This window comes from Tetrao urogallus (assembly GCF_951394365.1).
Source record: "Tetrao urogallus genome assembly, chromosome: 1".
In the NCBI taxonomy this organism is placed as follows: domain Eukaryota; kingdom Metazoa; phylum Chordata; class Aves; order Galliformes; family Phasianidae; genus Tetrao; species Tetrao urogallus.
In genome coordinates, this window is record NC_136813.1 from 117,127,189 (window position 1) to 117,145,415 (window position 18,227).

General features: G+C 48.1%; 2 protein-coding genes across 2 annotated transcripts; one reads left to right on the top strand and one right to left on the bottom strand.

Moving 5' to 3' along the window:
- Positions 1-1,393: 1,393 nt before the first annotated feature.
- Positions 1,394-16,177, bottom strand: CLSTN3 (calsyntenin 3; the record flags this gene model as incomplete). The annotated part of the gene is given in 19 exon segments (XM_079538397.1): positions 1,394-1,564; positions 1,650-1,867; positions 3,326-3,461; positions 3,583-3,728; positions 4,290-4,460; positions 5,726-5,952; positions 6,413-6,561; positions 6,744-6,901; positions 7,637-7,693; positions 8,778-8,940; positions 9,020-9,132; positions 9,373-9,642; positions 10,069-10,254; positions 11,027-11,176; positions 11,486-11,694; positions 12,179-12,374; positions 13,320-13,442; positions 15,956-16,132; positions 16,135-16,177. Coding segments are annotated over 19 exon segments (3,063 nt in total).
- A 239-nt stretch (positions 16,178-16,416) lies between these two features.
- RBP5 (retinol binding protein 5) lies at positions 16,417-17,685 on the top strand (the record flags this gene model as incomplete). The annotated part of the gene is made up of 4 exons (XM_079537355.1): positions 16,417-16,489; positions 16,724-16,902; positions 17,246-17,347; positions 17,632-17,685. The coding sequence occupies 4 exons, from the start codon at positions 16,417-16,419 to the stop codon at positions 17,683-17,685; spliced, it is 408 nt and encodes a 135-aa protein (XP_079393481.1).
- Between the last annotated feature and the right edge of the window lie 542 nt (positions 17,686-18,227).

Below are 18,227 nucleotides of genomic sequence, written 5' to 3' on the forward strand. Positions count from 1 at the left end.
TTCTGCTGTCCTCCTACCCTTGAGGATTCCTCAACCTTGGATGCTAGCAAACATCTTAATGCAGAATTTTCCTGCGGGTCCTTAACATGTTGCAGCCATTGCCCTGAGAAAAGTCAGGCAGTTGGCAGCTTCTTTTCCTCCTGCTGGGTCTGAAGAGCTGGACCAAGTAGCTCAAGGGAAGAAACACAACTTGCTATGATGCACTACCCTAATAACATGCTGCTGTCCTCACAGCCATATCTTGCCCATACCTGATCTTTTTGCATCCCCTCCTTTCCTGAGTAGCAGAAGGAGGAGTACACCAACTTCCTTCTGAAGTGCTGGAGCTGTTCTGCTATAAGCTGAAGTCCCTGATATGAAATGCACTCTTAAATGCTTGTGAAGAAAGTGGTTTGTGTAAAAGGTGAATGAAGCTGAGTATTTAGCCTTTTTCTGTTGATGTGAGCCTTACTTTTTTTCTATTATCAAGATTTTCCTGCATATGTTATGTTTGCCTGTGGTAATGGGCTGGGATGCCTTCTGTTCCTCTGTGGGCTCATAGCCCGGTGTACTGAGAAAGACTACGTTGTCTTTTCAAAGAAAATAATTTAAGTCTCAAAAAGATAAGGGGAGGAGGGTGGAGGTAGAACAATTGAAACAACACATACACTTTAAAAACACAACACATCCCCAAGATAAGGCAATAATTTTGATAAATACATGGTCTGGACAATCGCCAGTCTTATATTAGTGGCTACACAGACAGCTTCTTTCACAATTTATAGTCGAAAAACTGCAGAAGCCCGGAACCTTATATTTGAAATCCATTTATTTTAAAATCCACTTTGCTTCCTCATACTTCTTACCATCATTCATTTAGTTCAGGAGTATCGACAGTTTTACAAAGTGGCACAAGCTGCAGTGTTCTGGTTGTAGGGATTTTTTTTTTTCTTTTTTTTTTTGGATTGTTTTGTTTTGCATGAAATGAGAGTAAACCTCAAACAACAACATTGAAAAAATATACAATATATATATATATATATATATATATAATATCTGGGGAGGGGTTGTGAGAGACCCTGCTCTGAGCCATATGGCTGGCTCCTCTTTCCACATTTCTCTTCTTTCCAAGCCCCTCCTTCTTCATCATAGTTTGAACTGTGCCACAGTCATGTGCAAGTGCCCAAATATGTGTCTCTAGAGAGCCAAATACGGGGGGCGGGGGGAGGGGGGGGAAGGGGTCAATCGTAGGGAATGTCCACAATGAAAATGGCAGAAGACAAAGGAGCATGGGAGGCAAAAATGACGTGAGAGAGGAGAACATGTACAAGGTGGGGGAAAAAGGAAGTTAAAGACACCTCCTCCTCCCAGCCGTACGTTTCAGAGGATCCACTGGACAGATGTTTTAAAGCTGCTAATAGCGGTGAGCACTGTCATTTTTGCCAATGATGTGCCGATCATCCATGTCATTGCTGTCTGGGGAGTCAGGAGTGTCCAAATCACTGCTGTCATCGTCTTCTTCCATGCCCTCACCTGCTCTGCCCTCACAGTTTTCTGCAGCCCTCTCTTGACGGCCCTGGTAGGACTGGAGAGATGAGACTATCGTAAGAGAAAGGTTCTGGCAGCCCAGCTGTACCCCCCCAGCCCTGGTTCCTGTGACTGCTCCTCACCTCCATTGGGTTCACTATGATGGTGAGGGCCGAGTCATCCCAGAACAAATCGCTCTCTTTGCTGCCGGTGCCTGTGTGCCCCTCTGCAGCAGCCTCAGGGACCTCTTGCCCCATTCCCTGTCGGTGCAATGAGTGGATGCGGAGGATGCCCAGGATCACCAAGAGTGCCAGGAAGCCCACGCACACCACAATGATGATAGTGGCTGCACTGGGGACCACTTTGGAGAAAAAAAGAAAAAGGAGGTTACAGACTCTCACAAAACGCGTTTCTGACTTGACCCACACCTGCAGCAATGAGGGCTGCTGGATATAATGTACGATTTGGGTCTAGGTAGGAATACATCCTGACTTTTCTGCTCCCTTGGGCACAGGTGATTCCTGCCTTTTGCTGCTCAAGGTTTCCCAGAATGTCTAGGTCTAGGTGTTCACTAACTTCAGATCTGCCTGTACACTCTGCTTAGCTTCTGAAATCACCAGAATATGTCATAAAGCAGTCACTCATGTCTTCTCGGGAGAGAGGTGTGTGGTGGGGAGAGTCTGCAAGGGCACGAGGATGATTTTGATAGTGTGATTTCTTTGTAAGCAGTACAGAGAAACCAAAATAAGACTTTTTTTTTGCTTTTGCTTTTGTACATGGAACAGACTGCTCTGAACCCTTCTAATTTAATGCCACAGGCAAAGCCTGGCTTCTCCACAGGATAGAAGTGGAAATCCATCTAAGAGTCTTAGCCCAGCTCTCATCTCTTCTTCATTCTGTACCTGTTAGTCAAGCCCTGGCTCCCCAGATAAACCCTTTTCCTGGAAAATTTAACTCAAGCATGCCATGTTTTTGTTCTGTGGAGCTTTTTATAGTAGGGACAACTTTTCCTTTTGCTTTTGCTGAAATCAAGCAGAGTTGGGGAAGAGTACAGCAAAGGGTGATGTTTGGTGTTCTCTACAAGCTATCCCTGTATTCAGTTCCAGCTGCAGGACTGCATCAGTTTTGGGTAAGTTGCTGCAGTAAGACGCAGCAGAAGCTAGAACAGAAGGCACTTTGTGTTCCCTACAACAGGGAGCTAAACCCAGCATAGGATCCTAGAATTTTCAGCCTCAGAAGAACCAATTAGACTGCTGTCATGCTTGTGGCATAGGACTACAGTGCAAACCAACAAATCTATCTAGCCTAGCTTTCAGGCTTCTCTCCTTTGTTTTGGGAGCAAGAATACTTATCTTATTTGTGTAGTGCACTCTCCTGTATTTTTCTGCCTTTGCTGATCACCACTCCCATCTCTTTTTAGAGCAGTGGCAGTCTTGATTTTCTTGTTTCACTCCTGCTGATGAAGCTTCTTTTTGAAATTGTATTACCCAACCCTGCATAGCACCTTTGCAAGATGCACAAATGAAATACTACCAGCTTACAGTTGTTCTTTTTAGACCTTCTCAGTTAGAGATTTCAGACTGCTGCTGTATCAAGAAAGCAAAATACCAGAGGAGGGGGATTGTTGCACCAAGCTCTAAGACACAGTTTGACCCGTATTGCAGACCACTTTCTGATGAAAAGTGGGGCAGCAGTATAAGAGCTCAGTGAAATACATATATGGAGGCTGAAAGGAATCCCCTGCTCAAAGTTCTAACAGAATATCAGAAAATAAACATCCCGACCTTAAGAGAATAAAACCAAAAGATGTGTTACATACTAGAGTTGTTATGGGTGCTTGCCAAGCTGTGGCCAGATAGCTCTGGGGGTAAATGATGGCCTCGGTGTATAAACTGCTGAGAATTGAGCATGTGGTTAGGATGAGCAGCTTGGTTCATGTTGTGGAGGACACTCATCTGCAGAAAGACCAGAGTGAAAAATATTCAGCCCTGTGTTCACTGTGATAGGCTACATTGGGTGCATTTCTGTTCACAGTGTTCTCACCATGCACGCACAAACATCCCTGTACCCATGTACCTCAACAGAAAACTCATTGCTGGAATAACGTCCATTCATCTCAGTGCAGGACAGGTGGAACTTCCTTTCATAAAGAGCAGCGCCACGGTTGATGTGGTATGAGATCTGGCGTAGTATTTCCTCATAAACTGCAATGCTCTCTACCCCTGAGTACAAGAAGAGAGAATTGGAGGGGGATCAAAGAGCTCCTGCTTAAAAGTCATTTGGTATCAACCCTGTAACAACCAGGAGCAACAGAATAACCCAAGGCTGGGTTCATAAATTTTGGAAAGCACCAGAGCTGGAGCTGTCTGTGGTGAAAGCCCAGTTTGCACTGCTAAGGCACAAGGAAGGAAAGGTGCCCTATTAAATTCTGTAGTGTATATAAGCAATGCATCAGTTCACAACCTGGAGGATATGCTGTCTCCTAATATGTCATGCAAAATACAACTGGCATCTAAGAACACGAGACCCCATCGACAGTGGGACTAAATAAGAAGGGGTGATACAAGCCCGAAGCAGAGCTCAGACACCATGTCCTAGCATCGTGAGCTGGGAGAGTAAGCTTCCTAAAGGAAACAGCCTGGGACTTGAAAAGCCACAAGTTCAGCAAATGGTTATGTCTCACAAGGTACACCAGCACACTGGGTTAAGTGTTCCCCCCAGTGATGCCTGACAGACAGTGGAAGGGGCATAAATAGACAGCTGCAGCCAAGGAGAGGACATACCTGTGATAGTGAGGTAGGCAGAGGTGTTAACGAGCTCCAGGCCCCTCTGTTGCAGCAATGCCCCATCCAGCAGCAGATATTCCCTCTCTGGGTCCAAGTCATCTCCTACCAATGAGATCTCGCAGCCATCCAGGTTGTGTACAATCTCATCTGACATACGTGTGTCTGTCACTGAGAGGCCAAGGGAAAGAAGACAGGGCCACAAAGCCAATCAGCCACGAACAGAGGCAGGCATGAGAGTGATACTTAAAAGAACTTTTAAGAAATGACTTCTCTTTCTCTGGCTAGCACTTACCTTGAGTAAAATCACTGTTAGTCTATTTACTTGTTGGAAGAGTTCCCTCTGGTCTTAATTACATTATTTATGCACATAAGAAAGTCACTTATATTTTAGATCAACATACTGTTATGGACTGGCTCATGGTAACACAGCTGTAAGGACTTGGCAATGGCAGTGTTATAATTATGAAGAACTTTACCATATATTCCCAGACCTTGAGTACTTTTGAAAGCTTTCTCTCCTCACAACTGTTGGTAACCAAGTTTCAGATTTTATCTTTATTTAAAATGACAAGCAATTTTGTAGACTAACTACTTTCAGTAGGGCCAAGACCAACTTTCTCTATGTCAAGAAGCTCAAGCTGCTGATCATAAAACTATGAGCAAAAACTATGAACTGTTAGCAGAAGAGATACAATTTAAGTGAAAGGACGTGGAGCATGTCGTGCAGAGAAGTAATGTGAACATGATGTAGGAAACTGAAAGGAAGGATATTCAAGGCATAAGGAAACTAACTGGGAAATTCATAGGAGCAAGTGATGCAGAAAGAGATCACAGAATCACAGAATATCCTGGGCTGGAAGAGACTCCAAAGAGTCATCAGTTCCAACTCCTGACTCCACAAAGAGCAAACTAATTGTTAAACCATATATCTACAAGCATCGCCCAAATGTTTCTTTAATGCTGCCAGGCTTGAGTCCATGATGCTGCTCTGGGGAGCCTATTCCAGTGCCCAACCACCTCTCAGTGAAGAACCTTCTCCTAATATCCAACCTGACCCTCTCTTGTATAGCTCTGGGAGGGGACAAGAAATAAGAGAAGCAGGAAGAAGTGCAGGAGTGGAGAGAGAACAGTCAGGAAGGACATCTGGTGATGGATTCAGTAAAGGGAAATGTAGGTAAAATGTCAAGGGGATTAGGAATGAGTAGAATGCGAAAAGGAGAAGAGAGTGCGGCAAGGAACTGGTTGGATTGAAAAAGTACAGGGAGGAGCAGAAAGGGATAAGAACTGATTAGCCTACATATTAACAGACAATGCCTTGCTTCTGTATTTGTAAACTCCTGTTTCGAGTACAACTACGAGCTCTCCTTCCTCTGCAGAATAGCAATTTGCAGGTCTTTCCATTTTGTCTCTACTTCACCCTGTACTCCACTCACCAGTGCCATGCCAATTCTCATCCTTCTTGGTCTCCACCTGGTGAGAAATAGAGCAGGTGATCTGGAGGTTGGGGAAAAGGGGGACTCCATCAGGAGCCTCAAAGTCTGATGCAGGATGAGCAAAGTGGGCAGTGCCACTCAACAGGATCTGGGGGGCATCAGGCTGTAGCACCACAACATAACCTTCCACGTCAGGAATGGAGACACATGATTCTTCACTGAAACACCTGAAGGAGAGAAACAGAAAGCATCAGAATTAGCCCCAGCTTCCACCAACATTTCACAGGACTGTTTCCTGCCTATTACTGTCAGTGAAGGGAATTTTTTTTTTGTGATAGAAAGATTCTAAAAGATTCCCTGTGTCCTGCTGTGCAAGACAGAGAGGTGTGGTAGGAATCATTGGCTTTCAGGAGACTTAGTCACATTCACACACCACAGAGAAAATTAAAAACAGCCCACATGTCTGGAACACCATCAGCAAAGGCAGAAGTTCTATCCCCTAAGATCCTAGGAAACCTGTATTAAAGTACCCAATTGGATAATTTCATAGTTATTTTCAGGAAGACTCTCACCCATTTCAAGACCACCAATTAGAATTTAAATACAAGGTGAGTGAGTGTAATTTTAGCCAAAAGAGAGGTAATCCTCTTGCTGAACTTAGACAGAAGTGCTGCTTTATCTACTCACTTGACAGTAGTAGTGAGCCTGAGCGGCCGGACTCCAGGAGTAGCAAAGCGCAGTGAATTCATGTAAGCCACATGCTGGATAGCATGGTTGAAGGTTTCCACATCATCACCCTCCAAAGTGAGCAAGGACTGAGAGGGGTTCACATGAACCTACAGGTGAACAAGAAGAAAATACTCAGAATTCCTTAGCAAATGCCTACACCCTAGGCTAAGAGAGACACAAAGGAGAAAGGTGGGGAGCTATCTGAGGTGGCAGAGCAGGCAAAGTTCAGGGAAGCGAGGCCAGGGAGGAGAGTGGAAGAGACCCATGCAAGTTGGGCAGATGGGCATACCTTCATCCCTTTGCCCAGACTGTCGAAGTCACTGTAATCAAGCCCCTCACGGCAGGCATACAGGCATTCAATAACCTCCCGGCTCTCCAAGCTACCAGGGCGTACAGTGAAGCCAGCCAAGTAACCATGGAAGTAGTGGTGTATCAACAGAGGATCTCCTGAGGGAAACATGGGACGTGAAGGGTGTGAGAGACATGGTGAGGAAGAAAACGAAGACAACAAAAAAATGTGAGGGACACACTGTGAAGGTAGACAGAGACGGAGGGGTGCATGGGACATGGAAGAGCAATGACAACGAAAGCAGCAGTGTGAGGTACATACAGATGTTAGGAGAGGTAGGAGAGAACAGAGGGGTGCACAGGACATGGAAAAGCAAAGATAACAAAAAGATGAATGATACTGCAGATAATTTTTTGAATTCCAGATGGAGGAAAGACCAACAGAAAGACCAGGGCAGTGACAAGTAGGTAGCATAGAGAAGTTTCTGCACACTGCTGAATGCCAAATGGAAACAATTTCTTGTCCCCTTCTTACTCCTGTGAGGGCTTTTGAAAGAAACTATGTTCCACAGATAGTTAGGGATGAGGTGACATCTCCTGATGTCTCCAATGGCCCGTGTTCTTCAGAGACCAGCTTTAATGACCAGACACGAGGACACTTTCTCCACATGAGAAGCATACTCTATCTCTCAAAGCAGGATGTAGTCCCATCAGCATTTTCATGCTCTACCAACATCAAGGTATCAAGGATCAATCTGCCAGAAAATAAGGGATTTCCTCCCAAGATGGTGGGAGGTGGATGGACAAGATCAAGGAGCTGCATGAGGAAGGCACCGTGCAAGAAGTGATATAGTCATGCATAGTGAAGAGAACCACCTTCTTTCTTTTTCCTACCTCGTATAGTATCAGTGGAATTCTCATTTCCTTTGGTTTTCTCCTTGTTTTTCTCCTCTGCAAAGGAGAACAAGCAATTACACACTAGAATAGGACAGTTACAGGATCAGGCAAGTATCTACATGAGTGCCTGCATCAGCCAGCCAGTGCTGAACAAAAGAACAGCTCTGGACTCATGCAAAGCAGTGCACCCTTCAGCCCTAGAGATAGCATTCCGCAGATGAAAGAGAGTGGTGTCCCTTTCATGAAGGGGATGACGAGACTGGATCTAATACAAGAAGAAAGTATAACATTTACTTTTCCTCCTTACAATATCTATTCTAGGAAATTATTTCCATTTATGGAGCACATTCCTTGCCATGTTCTCAGTTAGCCACATTCTGAGCATCCCTTTGAAAGTCAGGCAGCTTCAGGAGGGTGATTCAGATTGATTAAGGTTTGTTGATCACTAAAGACTAATAGAGAGAATCAAGCTGTGGAGAGATCCCTGAGGAGGAAAAAGCAGGACTACAATAAAGGTTTGATCTTGCTAGCAATTTCTGCTGGAGTGAAGGCAAGGAGCAGGCAAATTCCTTAGTTCTGTTCTGATCCAGTCTCATAGGAATGCTGAAAGACCTGGTCAATGTAGTCTTACATCTCCACAGAACCAGTTTTAATACATTAATGGCTTAAATATGTTCCTAATCTGATCTTTGTCCTCCAATCCAACTCCTGTACAGAATGATTTGTGACTTCTCTGTATAGATCCTCACAACACACAAATCACCACCAATACAGTCAGCAGTATAAATAATACCCCTGCTCTCTGGGGAAGAGCTTTGATAGAAAGGCCATCACCTGAATGATGTACAGAGTTTCAACTCTTCACTGCATGAAAGCTAGCAAATCATCACATGTTCTACTTCTGTTACCCAGGAAGTTGCCATTGACACTCAAACCCAAGCTATTATTACCATGGCATAGTATTATGGCTTAGTTTATAAGAGGGAAGGAGCCACAATGGTCTTGGTGCCAAGGAGACATGATGGCTGCAATGTATTTTGCAAAATTTAGTCCTAGCCAGCATTTTTCACCTCTTCTGGCTCTCCCTTCACTTCCATTTGCCTGTATGAGAAGAGCAAGCTCAGGGAGTGAGACTCACCTGCCCAGCAGGCTCCAATCATGATTGAGGGTTCTGGCCGTGGAGGATGAATGAGGCCATTGTCATGGATGAGGGCAGGGTCATAAGAGACACCATCCACGTAGAGTGTGACAGTTGGAAACTCGAGGTTGAGAGCATAATGGTGCCATTCATCATCACAGACCTGTGTTAGACAGCAGAAGAAGGAGTCAGCAAGGGGAAGGAGGAAAAAGAGCACTGGAAAGAGGTAAACACTTCCTCACCTGCTCAAGCTTCCAGAGGAACTTCACAGGCCTTGCACTCTCCAGCAACGGCCAGTAGAGGAAAGCAATTCGGCAGCCATGCACAGCCAGAGAGTAATGCGAGTAGCCATCCTCTGCCACGGGACAAACACAAGGCATTATGCATCACACTTAAAAGCAGTCTCACTAGCCAGAGCCCAAAAATACATGACAAGCCTGCATGACTGGCACTCGGCACCATGTGTTCACAGTGTGTTTGAACGCTCCCAGAAGAAGCTGTGTGGAGAGCCCTGCTCTGGGACGTGGGGATTTCCATCTGCAGGGACAATGCCTTCTAACAAGTCAGTGTCACCTCCCCAGGAAAAGTGTCTCACCGCTCTGCACTGTACTGCAGATCACTGTCTCCTCTTCCCGCCTGCCTTTGCTGGGCACCACAGCATGTTTCATCCACACAGACAGGGTGAAGTGGTCACTCAGCCCCTCATGAGCATTCAGCCCATTCATGACAGGTACTTGGGCAGCCTGGCTGCCATTGAACCAGTAGATGAGGCTGCTGTCCTGGCTGTAGTGCACTGAGAGCCGTGCAGTCCAGTTTGCCGTGGGACTAGGCACAGGCAGCAAGTCAATCTCTCCTGAGGCAGCACCTACCAAGAACAGAAGAAGTCAGGAATCAGGAGCACAGAAATCTAACAAGTTTGGGGACTGGGCCACAGAAGAAAAGGGTGGCATAGGGCTCATTGTAATATTCCAGAGTACAGAGAGAGGGAGAATGGCCTGCAGGCCTCCTCTTATTCAGAGAAGAATGGTGTTTTTCCATTTGTGTGAAGGAAGTCCCACAGACTCTGCACAATGAGACACCACACAGAAGCCTCTGGCTTCCCAGTAAGGAAAGCACAGAGGGCCCCTTACAAATACAGTCGGGGTGCTCACTGTCCCTCAACACAGCCTTTGAGCTAGGTGTCCTCACAGCCCTGCTGTCCACAGCAGGCAGGAGGAAGCTGTGCTGTGTGAGGCGCAGGAGTATTGCTGTAAATCCCTTGAGGGAAATGGGGAGGAAAGAATCAATTCACCACAGAGTTTGCGTAGTGATTTCTCAGAGTAGTTATCCCGGTCACAGCCCTTAGCCACATGGTTTGTCTGCAGCTCCACCATGGCCTGGATATTCCACAGGGGCTCATCACAGGTCTCCAGGTGAATGCTGGGAAATAGCGCGAGGCTGCCTGCACCCGGCGTGTACTCAATCCTCTTGTTCCAGCCTAATGAAGAAACGTGAGAGAGAGAGGGCTTAGGTCCTGCCAAGGACCCAATGCCAGAAGACTTGGTAACACAAGTGGCTTTTATGTACCAGCCCATAAGCAAAGATTTTTGTCCGTTTCAGCATTGAAAATCAACATTATGCAGCTGGCATCAGTGCAAGGGAAAATTTCCTGGAAGCACAGATAGTCCAAATTCTCATCTTCTATAGCTAGTGTCATTGTAGCATCACTCCCTTGATTTTCAACCTCTCTTTATAAGGCTGAGTAGACATTTAGCTAGTTGTTGATTTCTCTTTAATTTTAATGATGTAAATCAATTTGTAAACACACATCACTCCTGGAAAAACTGGAGTTCCTCGAGATGAGCAGCCCCCAAAGCAATCCACATCTGCCCCATTCCTGGTGGTGTTCAAGGCCATGTTAGTCACGTGCCTGGGCAGCCTGATCTAGTGGGGGCTGCAGTCCTGCCTGTGGCAGGGGTACTGGAACTTAGATGATCTTCCAACCCAAGCCATTCTGTGATTCTATGAATGCAATCTATGAGCCTTATCAAATATGAAGAAGTTCACAGTAATCAAGGGAATAATTTTCTTCTGTTAGAGTTGCCTTCCAGTAGCTTTGTGATACCTCAGATGCAATCACTGGTTTGGTGTCAGAACTTAAACATATATGTGTATACAAATTTATATACGTATATACAAATATTTTTGGTAAGTAGGACTGAGTAGATTGACACAAAGGGAAGACATAACTGTGTCTGGAGGTTTCATACCCTGCCAGCTGGGCTTGCAGGTGGGTTTCACCTGGATTTCCACTTCAGCATCATCAGATGCCCGCTTTTTTCCACAGTCATAGGCTGTTACTGTGAATTTGTAGAGACGATCTCCACTGTACTGAAGTTTCTCCGTATTTTCAATGTTCCCTGGTTAGCAAAATAAATAGATCAATGGGGAAGAAAGTCTCCTCCAACATGTTGCTTCTAAAAACAACTCTACTTTTCGTCAACTATAGAAACATCCAAAAAGAGGCTGAGTTCTCCCACAGTGCCACTTTGTAACATGCAGTAGCATCCACAAAAATGGCTGCTGTGTCTCTCTGCACAAAGACAGAGATTAGCAGTGCTGGAGGAATCAAAGCAAGTGTGTCTCAGCTCTGCCAGCAAATGGGACTGGAAGAGGGAGAGAGAAAAGGGGAAAGGGGAAGTGTACTCATGGTAGATTCAGATTCTTACCATCATTGTCAATCAGAAAGGGAATATTGGGGGTCAGGATCTCATAGTAACAGATCTGGCTGTACTGTGGTGAGCAGTCTCCATCAATGGCCTCCACACGCAAGATGCGGTCATACAGCTTTCCCTCGGTCACTGCAACACGATACAACTTTTCCACAAAGACAGGAGCAAATTCATTCACATCATTTACTCGAACATGCACTGTGGCCCTGAGGCAGAGAAACATCAATAAGAACTGATTAGCTGATTAGGAGCCATACACCACCTAGATTTTAGAGTAAGTAACTTTGTGTACCAGACTGACTTTCAGATATCAAAGGCAAGAACAAGTAAAAAGATTGAGGCTTCAAAACAGCAGTGTTCACGTACAAAATCTTGTACAGTGGTTTTCCATCCCAGAGAAAAAGGTGATAACGTCATCTGGACCTTTTTCCTGTGTACAGCAATGTAAGGCATCACTCAGACTCAGCAGTCAAGCAGCCCTTGCTTCTGGTGTATTAACTTGTGTGACTCAGCTAGTGAACAGGACCATCACCATTTTCTTTGAGTCTTATTCACATGCTGAGTTGTAGCATGTGGGGTGGCTAGAGAATAATAATTATGACAACGGGAAGAGCTCCCACTGCATTCTTCATTTGCACTTCTGTGACAGATCGCATTTTGTAACATGCAGCTACGGCTGCATGTACTTACTTGTGTGATTTTTTGGTGTTGGTTCCATCAGGTCCTTCTCCACAGTCATAAGCTTGGATGGTGAATGTGTGCTCCTTATGTGCTTCGCAATCCACCGGTTCCTTGGCCCGGATCAGCCCCTCACCTGTAGCTTTATCCAGTATCACAGCTTCAAAGGGCACCCCTGCCCCATGTATCCTGAAGCCACAGATCTCACCTGGCACCCACAGGCAGAGAGGAAGAGGAGAATGAAGAGGACTAGTGGAGTAAAATATGCCTTCTTGCTTCCCCCTGCCATATTTTATTCCTTTCTAACTTACACTCTCCTTTCCCCCTCGTTACCACCTCATTTCAGAGCAGTTCTGATTCACTGAGAGTTTCCCCTACCAGTTTACAGCCATTAATGGTGTAGATTGCCCTCTACCGGAGACCATCCCCAAAAGAAGTCTTGCCCAGCACCAAGAAAGGCTTGAGATTGATTACAGGTTTAAACTAAACGTGTTAGGGCTATATGTTCAAGAATATCTTAGTTTGCTTCTCCATCCCACAGGGAGGCAAAGCAGGTTGTGCATTTTGACAGACATCCAAAACATGAAGCTCCATAATGTCTCTCATCCATCCCACACAGGATGTGTACATTTCCTCTGGGAATTACAGATAAGATAACCTAAATCCTAAAGTTCAGCTCACAGGATCCCTTTTCGTCTCCCAAAGCTGATGGAGGTTGCAGGAGTGCAGCATCTGAGGCATGGCTGAAGCAAGTACTAGGAATGCAAACCTCAAAAAAGCATCAAAGCATCATCTGTACTTCAGGGACTTGTGCTTCTTGTGAGGATATGGAACAGCCAAGGAAGTATGCCAGCAGCTTCCTTCAGTCCTCGTAGACACAGAGCTGTGCATGTGATCTTTCAAAATAGCAGAACTGCGTCAAAAAGTAGCTGGCTCCACCCTCAGTTCCTCTCATAAGGGAAACAGCTCACAGGATCCTAAATCAAGCTATGCCCAAATTGGCTCTAGACTACACCAGGACCTTCTCTGGAAAAAAGCTTAGAGGCAATCATTTCCTGAACAGAATTTAGTACAGGGATGAATGTGGTCCTGCCTCTGCCTCCCTAGAGGTCTCTCCCTGCTCCCAACCTCCCCAGAGCTGGCACCAACCTACCTGCATAGCGCAGAGGAGCATCTTTGTCCAGTGCAAACAGCGGTGGGTTGAGTAGAACTGTGTTGTCATTCTCCATGACGATGCCCTGATATTCAGCTTCAATCCAGGGTTTGTGCTTATTTGCTGAGGTGAGTTTGGGTAAGGGATGGAGCATGGGAAAGTATTAGCCAAAATGACAGACACAGTAGAAAAGGAGTAGTATACCATGCAGTGACAATAACCACCCCTCCCCATCTTCATCTCTAGAATAAAGGCTAAGAGAGACTAGGAAGAGGAAGCTAATTTTCTTCAGTTCTATTCTACCTCTCCTAGAAGATACCATCAGAAACAACGTGTTTTTTCTCACCTCCTCAATACTCTCTTGTTAGAAGCATTTATAGGGGCATTTGTGTACCCTGGAAAGCTGGGATAGTTAAAAAAAAAAATGAAATCAAGAGGCACAAGTATTCTGATTCTGGAGAGAGATTCCAAATGCTAAATACTTTAGAGCACTGAAGTCATAAGTAAAGGATCTAGGAGACATCTTCCGTTGAAGTGCCCCCAGAAGAAAAGAGCTGCATTCATCCATTGTCATTCATGCCTTCCATCCTCTGTACTAAGGGCAAGGATTCACACGTGTCCCCAGGTACACATCCAGTTAGCTACCCCACACGTAAATCAAATAGCTGAGCCCCTTCCTTCCTTCTTTCCCACTCTATGGTGGGCACCATATTCCTTTGGCCCCTCCTTGCTGTTCCATTGGCTGTAGCCCAGCCAGGCTTGGCATGGAGGCAGCAGCCAGCCGGAGGCTCTGAAAAATGTCACAGGCCCAGAAATAGCAAATTAATCTTTATCACATAGGCTCCAGGGCAGGGAAAAGGAGAAATAAGGGAGGGAAAGGGCGGAGGAGAGAGAAGTAAAATCGTTATAAATTAAGAACCCCTCCCCCATGCCCACTCTCTGCCAAATGGGCCTCAGAGATTACATTACATGTCCTAGTTACAAACCCCATTCCCAGATAATCCCCCACTCTCCCACCCTCTGGAGCACAAGATTTATTACAACCAAGCGACACTCTGCACACAGCATGGCTCAGAGCTGGTAGAGAGCAGGATACAAAGCCTCTCCCTTCAAGGGCACTACTTCCAATATGTGAATTCATCCTCTGCAGCGCACACCGCCATGGCGTTTGTATTGACTCAAGAGGAACAACATCTCCTATGATCAATAGTCTCTTTCGTATTTCAGCACCTAAGGGTGCTGCTGGAGCTGGGTGGGCCAGTGGTGGGACTGCAATCTGAGCAGGGATGCACCAGTAGGATGAGCAGGCAGACCCAGCCTGGCAGAGCAGCCAGGTGTGGGCTGGCATTTCTCTTCTACCGTATCGATTAAGATTATAAAGCACTGCATAGGAAATCCCGAAAAATATCCACCCTGCTCTGTATGCAGAAAGAATCTTTCCTGTGTACAAGCACCCATGTTTTGCCCCATCCCTCCTTTGCCCTCACCAGATCCTACTGTGTCAGTCCCAATCCAAGCACCTCTCCGATGAGGTGGGAACCCGTAACTACCAATGCCAAATACGCCCTGTTGCTGGGGTAACAAGCTGGTGGGTGAGACAGAAATCTTTTGCTGCATCCACATGCACCTTGGGAATCACCAATTTGATTTCTTAGGAAATCATTTCTTGGGGATTAGAAATACATTTGGGGGATATTTTTAGGATGCAGACTCATACCATTTTCAAGAAAGCTCCTATAAAGCTAAAATCAGTTGCCAAGGACGTGTACGTGTTTCAGAGTGTAAATTCACAGAGAGAAAATACAGAGCATGAGGGGCCTGGCTTCGCAACTGTTCCCACCGGCACCAGAGCAGCACAAAATAAATGCCTCTGCTGGTACCAGCACACACAGAGCATCGTGCTGCACCCTGTTTGTAGCCTCCATCCCTCCCCAAGCACAGAAAGCAAACCAAGCTGCCGCATTCCCGATGGCCCCTGCATCCCTTGCATGTTTCATGTTCTCCTACCCCAACGGATTATCTTCTCCCAGATTCCCTGAAAATGAATTTCTTGTGCCTGTGTCTGCAGCCCCAGATCTAGTAACCTACATCCTTCTCCATCACTCTGTGTTCTGAGAACATCTGCATCCAGTGTGTTAGAGCTGCAGCGTTCGGCGTTGGTCTTTCTGTTTTATTTTATTTTATTTTTCCCTATTTAGCACATAAAGCACTGTTTTATGTAAGCCACCTGCACAGATAACACATAATTGCTGCAACATTTCCCACTGACATGTTCTAGACGCATGGGCTGGTATGAGAAGATGGAGATGGGGGATGTGCTTCAGGGAGCAGAGGGGTCTATGGAGGTGCAGCACACTCCCTCTCGGCATGCTACGGGAGAAAAGCTAAACGGGCACAAAGCGAGACAAATGGGTGGAGAGGGGGCAAATGAGAAACGGATGTTAAAACCAAAGACTGTTGAAAAGGGAGGCGGAAGGAGATGGAGCCAGCACATGGAAGGATGATGAGGGCGCTGAGAGGGCAGAGCGAGCCCCAGAGCCTGGGCACCCGGAGCCCCCCGCCGGGACTGCGGGTGACAGCGGCGGCAGCGCGACCGCTCCGAGCGCGGCGCTCCGTGCCCGCGGCGCTCCGCTCACCTTTGTTGGGGCAGCCGCCGGGCAGCGCGGCCCAGAGGCACAACAGCGGCAGCAGGACGGCTGCGCGGGGCCGACGGCCTCCCATAGCGGCGGCGGCAGCGGCGGCGGCGACGGCGGCTGCTGCTCCCGGCCCGCCCGGCGGTGCTGGACAGCGGCGGGCCCGGCCCGGCCCACGCCCTCGCTCGGCGGCTCCGCTGCGGCCCCGCCCCGCCACTGCAGCATGACGTCACGGACCGAGGCTGCGGGAGCGGCGGCCCCGGCTGCGGGCGGGAGGCGGGCGGAGGGCGGGGGTGCTTCACAGCTCTCCCGCCCCGAGGCGGAGGTGCTGGAGTAGGGACAGGCCCGTCGGGACTCTTACTTCGGTGAGGAGCCCGCAGTTCGTCGTACCCGCCCCGCTCCGCTCCGCGCCGGGCAGTTCTTCCCAGCTTCCCGCAGCCAGCAGCCAGGTGCTCCGTCTCGGGATGCTGCCCAACCTCAGCGGCTATTACCGCTTCGTCTCCCAGGAGAATATGGACAATTACCTGCGCGCGTTGGGTAACTCCTCCCTCCTCCTTCCATCTTACTCCTTTTTGTCTCCAAAAATTGTCAGCCCGTGGGACCTGGGAAGGGAAGGAAGGGGCTTGGGCAACCAACCCTTCGGTCATTCCATCTGAGACTATCACTTTCGGTGGGAGGGGGAGAGAAGGCATCCCTGGAGCTCGAGCCCCTTGCCCAAAGAGCGGAGGAGCCTGGGTAGCCCACACACTTCCCCTCCATTTCATCTTCCAGATATCAACGTGGTCCTGCGCAAGGTGGTCTGCCTGCTGAAGCCCGACAAAGAGATCATCCACACAGGAGACCACATGGTTATCCGCACAATCACCTCCCTGCGGGACTATGTCATGGATTTTGACCTGGGGGTCCAGTTTGAGGAAGACCTGGGACCCGTCGATGGACGCAAATGCCAGGTGAGGATCCCCAACAAGCCTAGATAATGGCGACTGGGATGAACCAGGACTTTGGGGATTGCCTGGCTTTTAGTCCACAAGCAAGGTGAGAGCCCAGCCCAGACCTGGCCCAGCAAATTGCTTCCAGTGAGGGGGCAAGCAACACACAGCCAGACCTGGTGCTTTGGGATCCAGAAAGATACTAAATCTTGCCACAGAGAGCATCAGTCCCAAGGAGCCACCCAAGAGACGCTAACCATATCAGGGACCACATTTGAAAATGTGATGGGAACACTCAGTGTCATCACTGGAAATCTGTATTGCTTTTGTTGTGTCCACGACTTCCCCTCTGCTTTTTTTTCAGACGACTGTTTTCTGGGAGGGCGACCAGTTGGTATGCGAGCAGATAGGGGAGAAGAGGAACCGCGGCTGGCGGCACTGGCTAGAGGGAGACCGGCTGCACCTGGTGAGGAAGGGCCCATGCAGCTTGCATGGTGGGTGGGGGGGGACATAGTGCAAGCGCTGTGAGCTGTTGGTGAACCTGGGCAGCCTCCTTCCTGCTCCTCTCAGGCTTCGCCCTGGCTCCTCAGGAGCAATGGCCACTTCTCATAAACATCCGCTGCCCGGGTTCAAAAGTTAAAGTTATGCAGCAGCAGCTGCGGCCCTTCCCACCCTCAGGATGACCTGCCAGGGCTCAGCAGGAGCACACGGGGCTGCAGTCTGAATTCCTCTTTCTCCTCCCTTCCCCAGCGCATGACGGCTGAAGATGAGGTCTGCGTTCAGGTCTTCCAGAAAGTGAAGTGACCGCTGGCTGCTGGGACAGGGGTCGGGGCCCCACTCTCCAGTGTGAACTGTTCCAGATTAAAGAAGCAAACTGGATGGCTGCGAGCCAGGCGCCCTGTAGCAGCGTGTTGTTTCTGCCTCGCTAAGCGGCAGGATGGAAGAAGGCCTCCCGGCGCGCCGTGGTCAGGTCACGGCGGGCCGGGCCCCAACAAGGGAGAGGCGGGGAGAGGGGACGGCTGGAGCGCGTCCCGGCAGAACAGGGTGGGCAGAGGCAGGGAGGAAGAAGGGCCGCCGAGTGCAAGGCGGCTCCTTTCAGAATAAGAGCTGGGTGGGAGGGAGTGAGGCGAGGCGGAGGCCATCCAGCCACCCCACACTGTGGCGAGTTGCCCGAGTTGCGCATAGGCGACCACAGGCGCTTGCCGCTGCTGAGCCTGGACAGGCCCCTCGCTGGTCCATGCGGTTCTCTTCTCCTGCTTCCCCGCACTGGCAGCACAGTCCCTCGGCTACTTCTGGAAAGCAGAATTTGGAGCCCTGAGTCAGCAAGGACAACTGAGGCTGCCTCT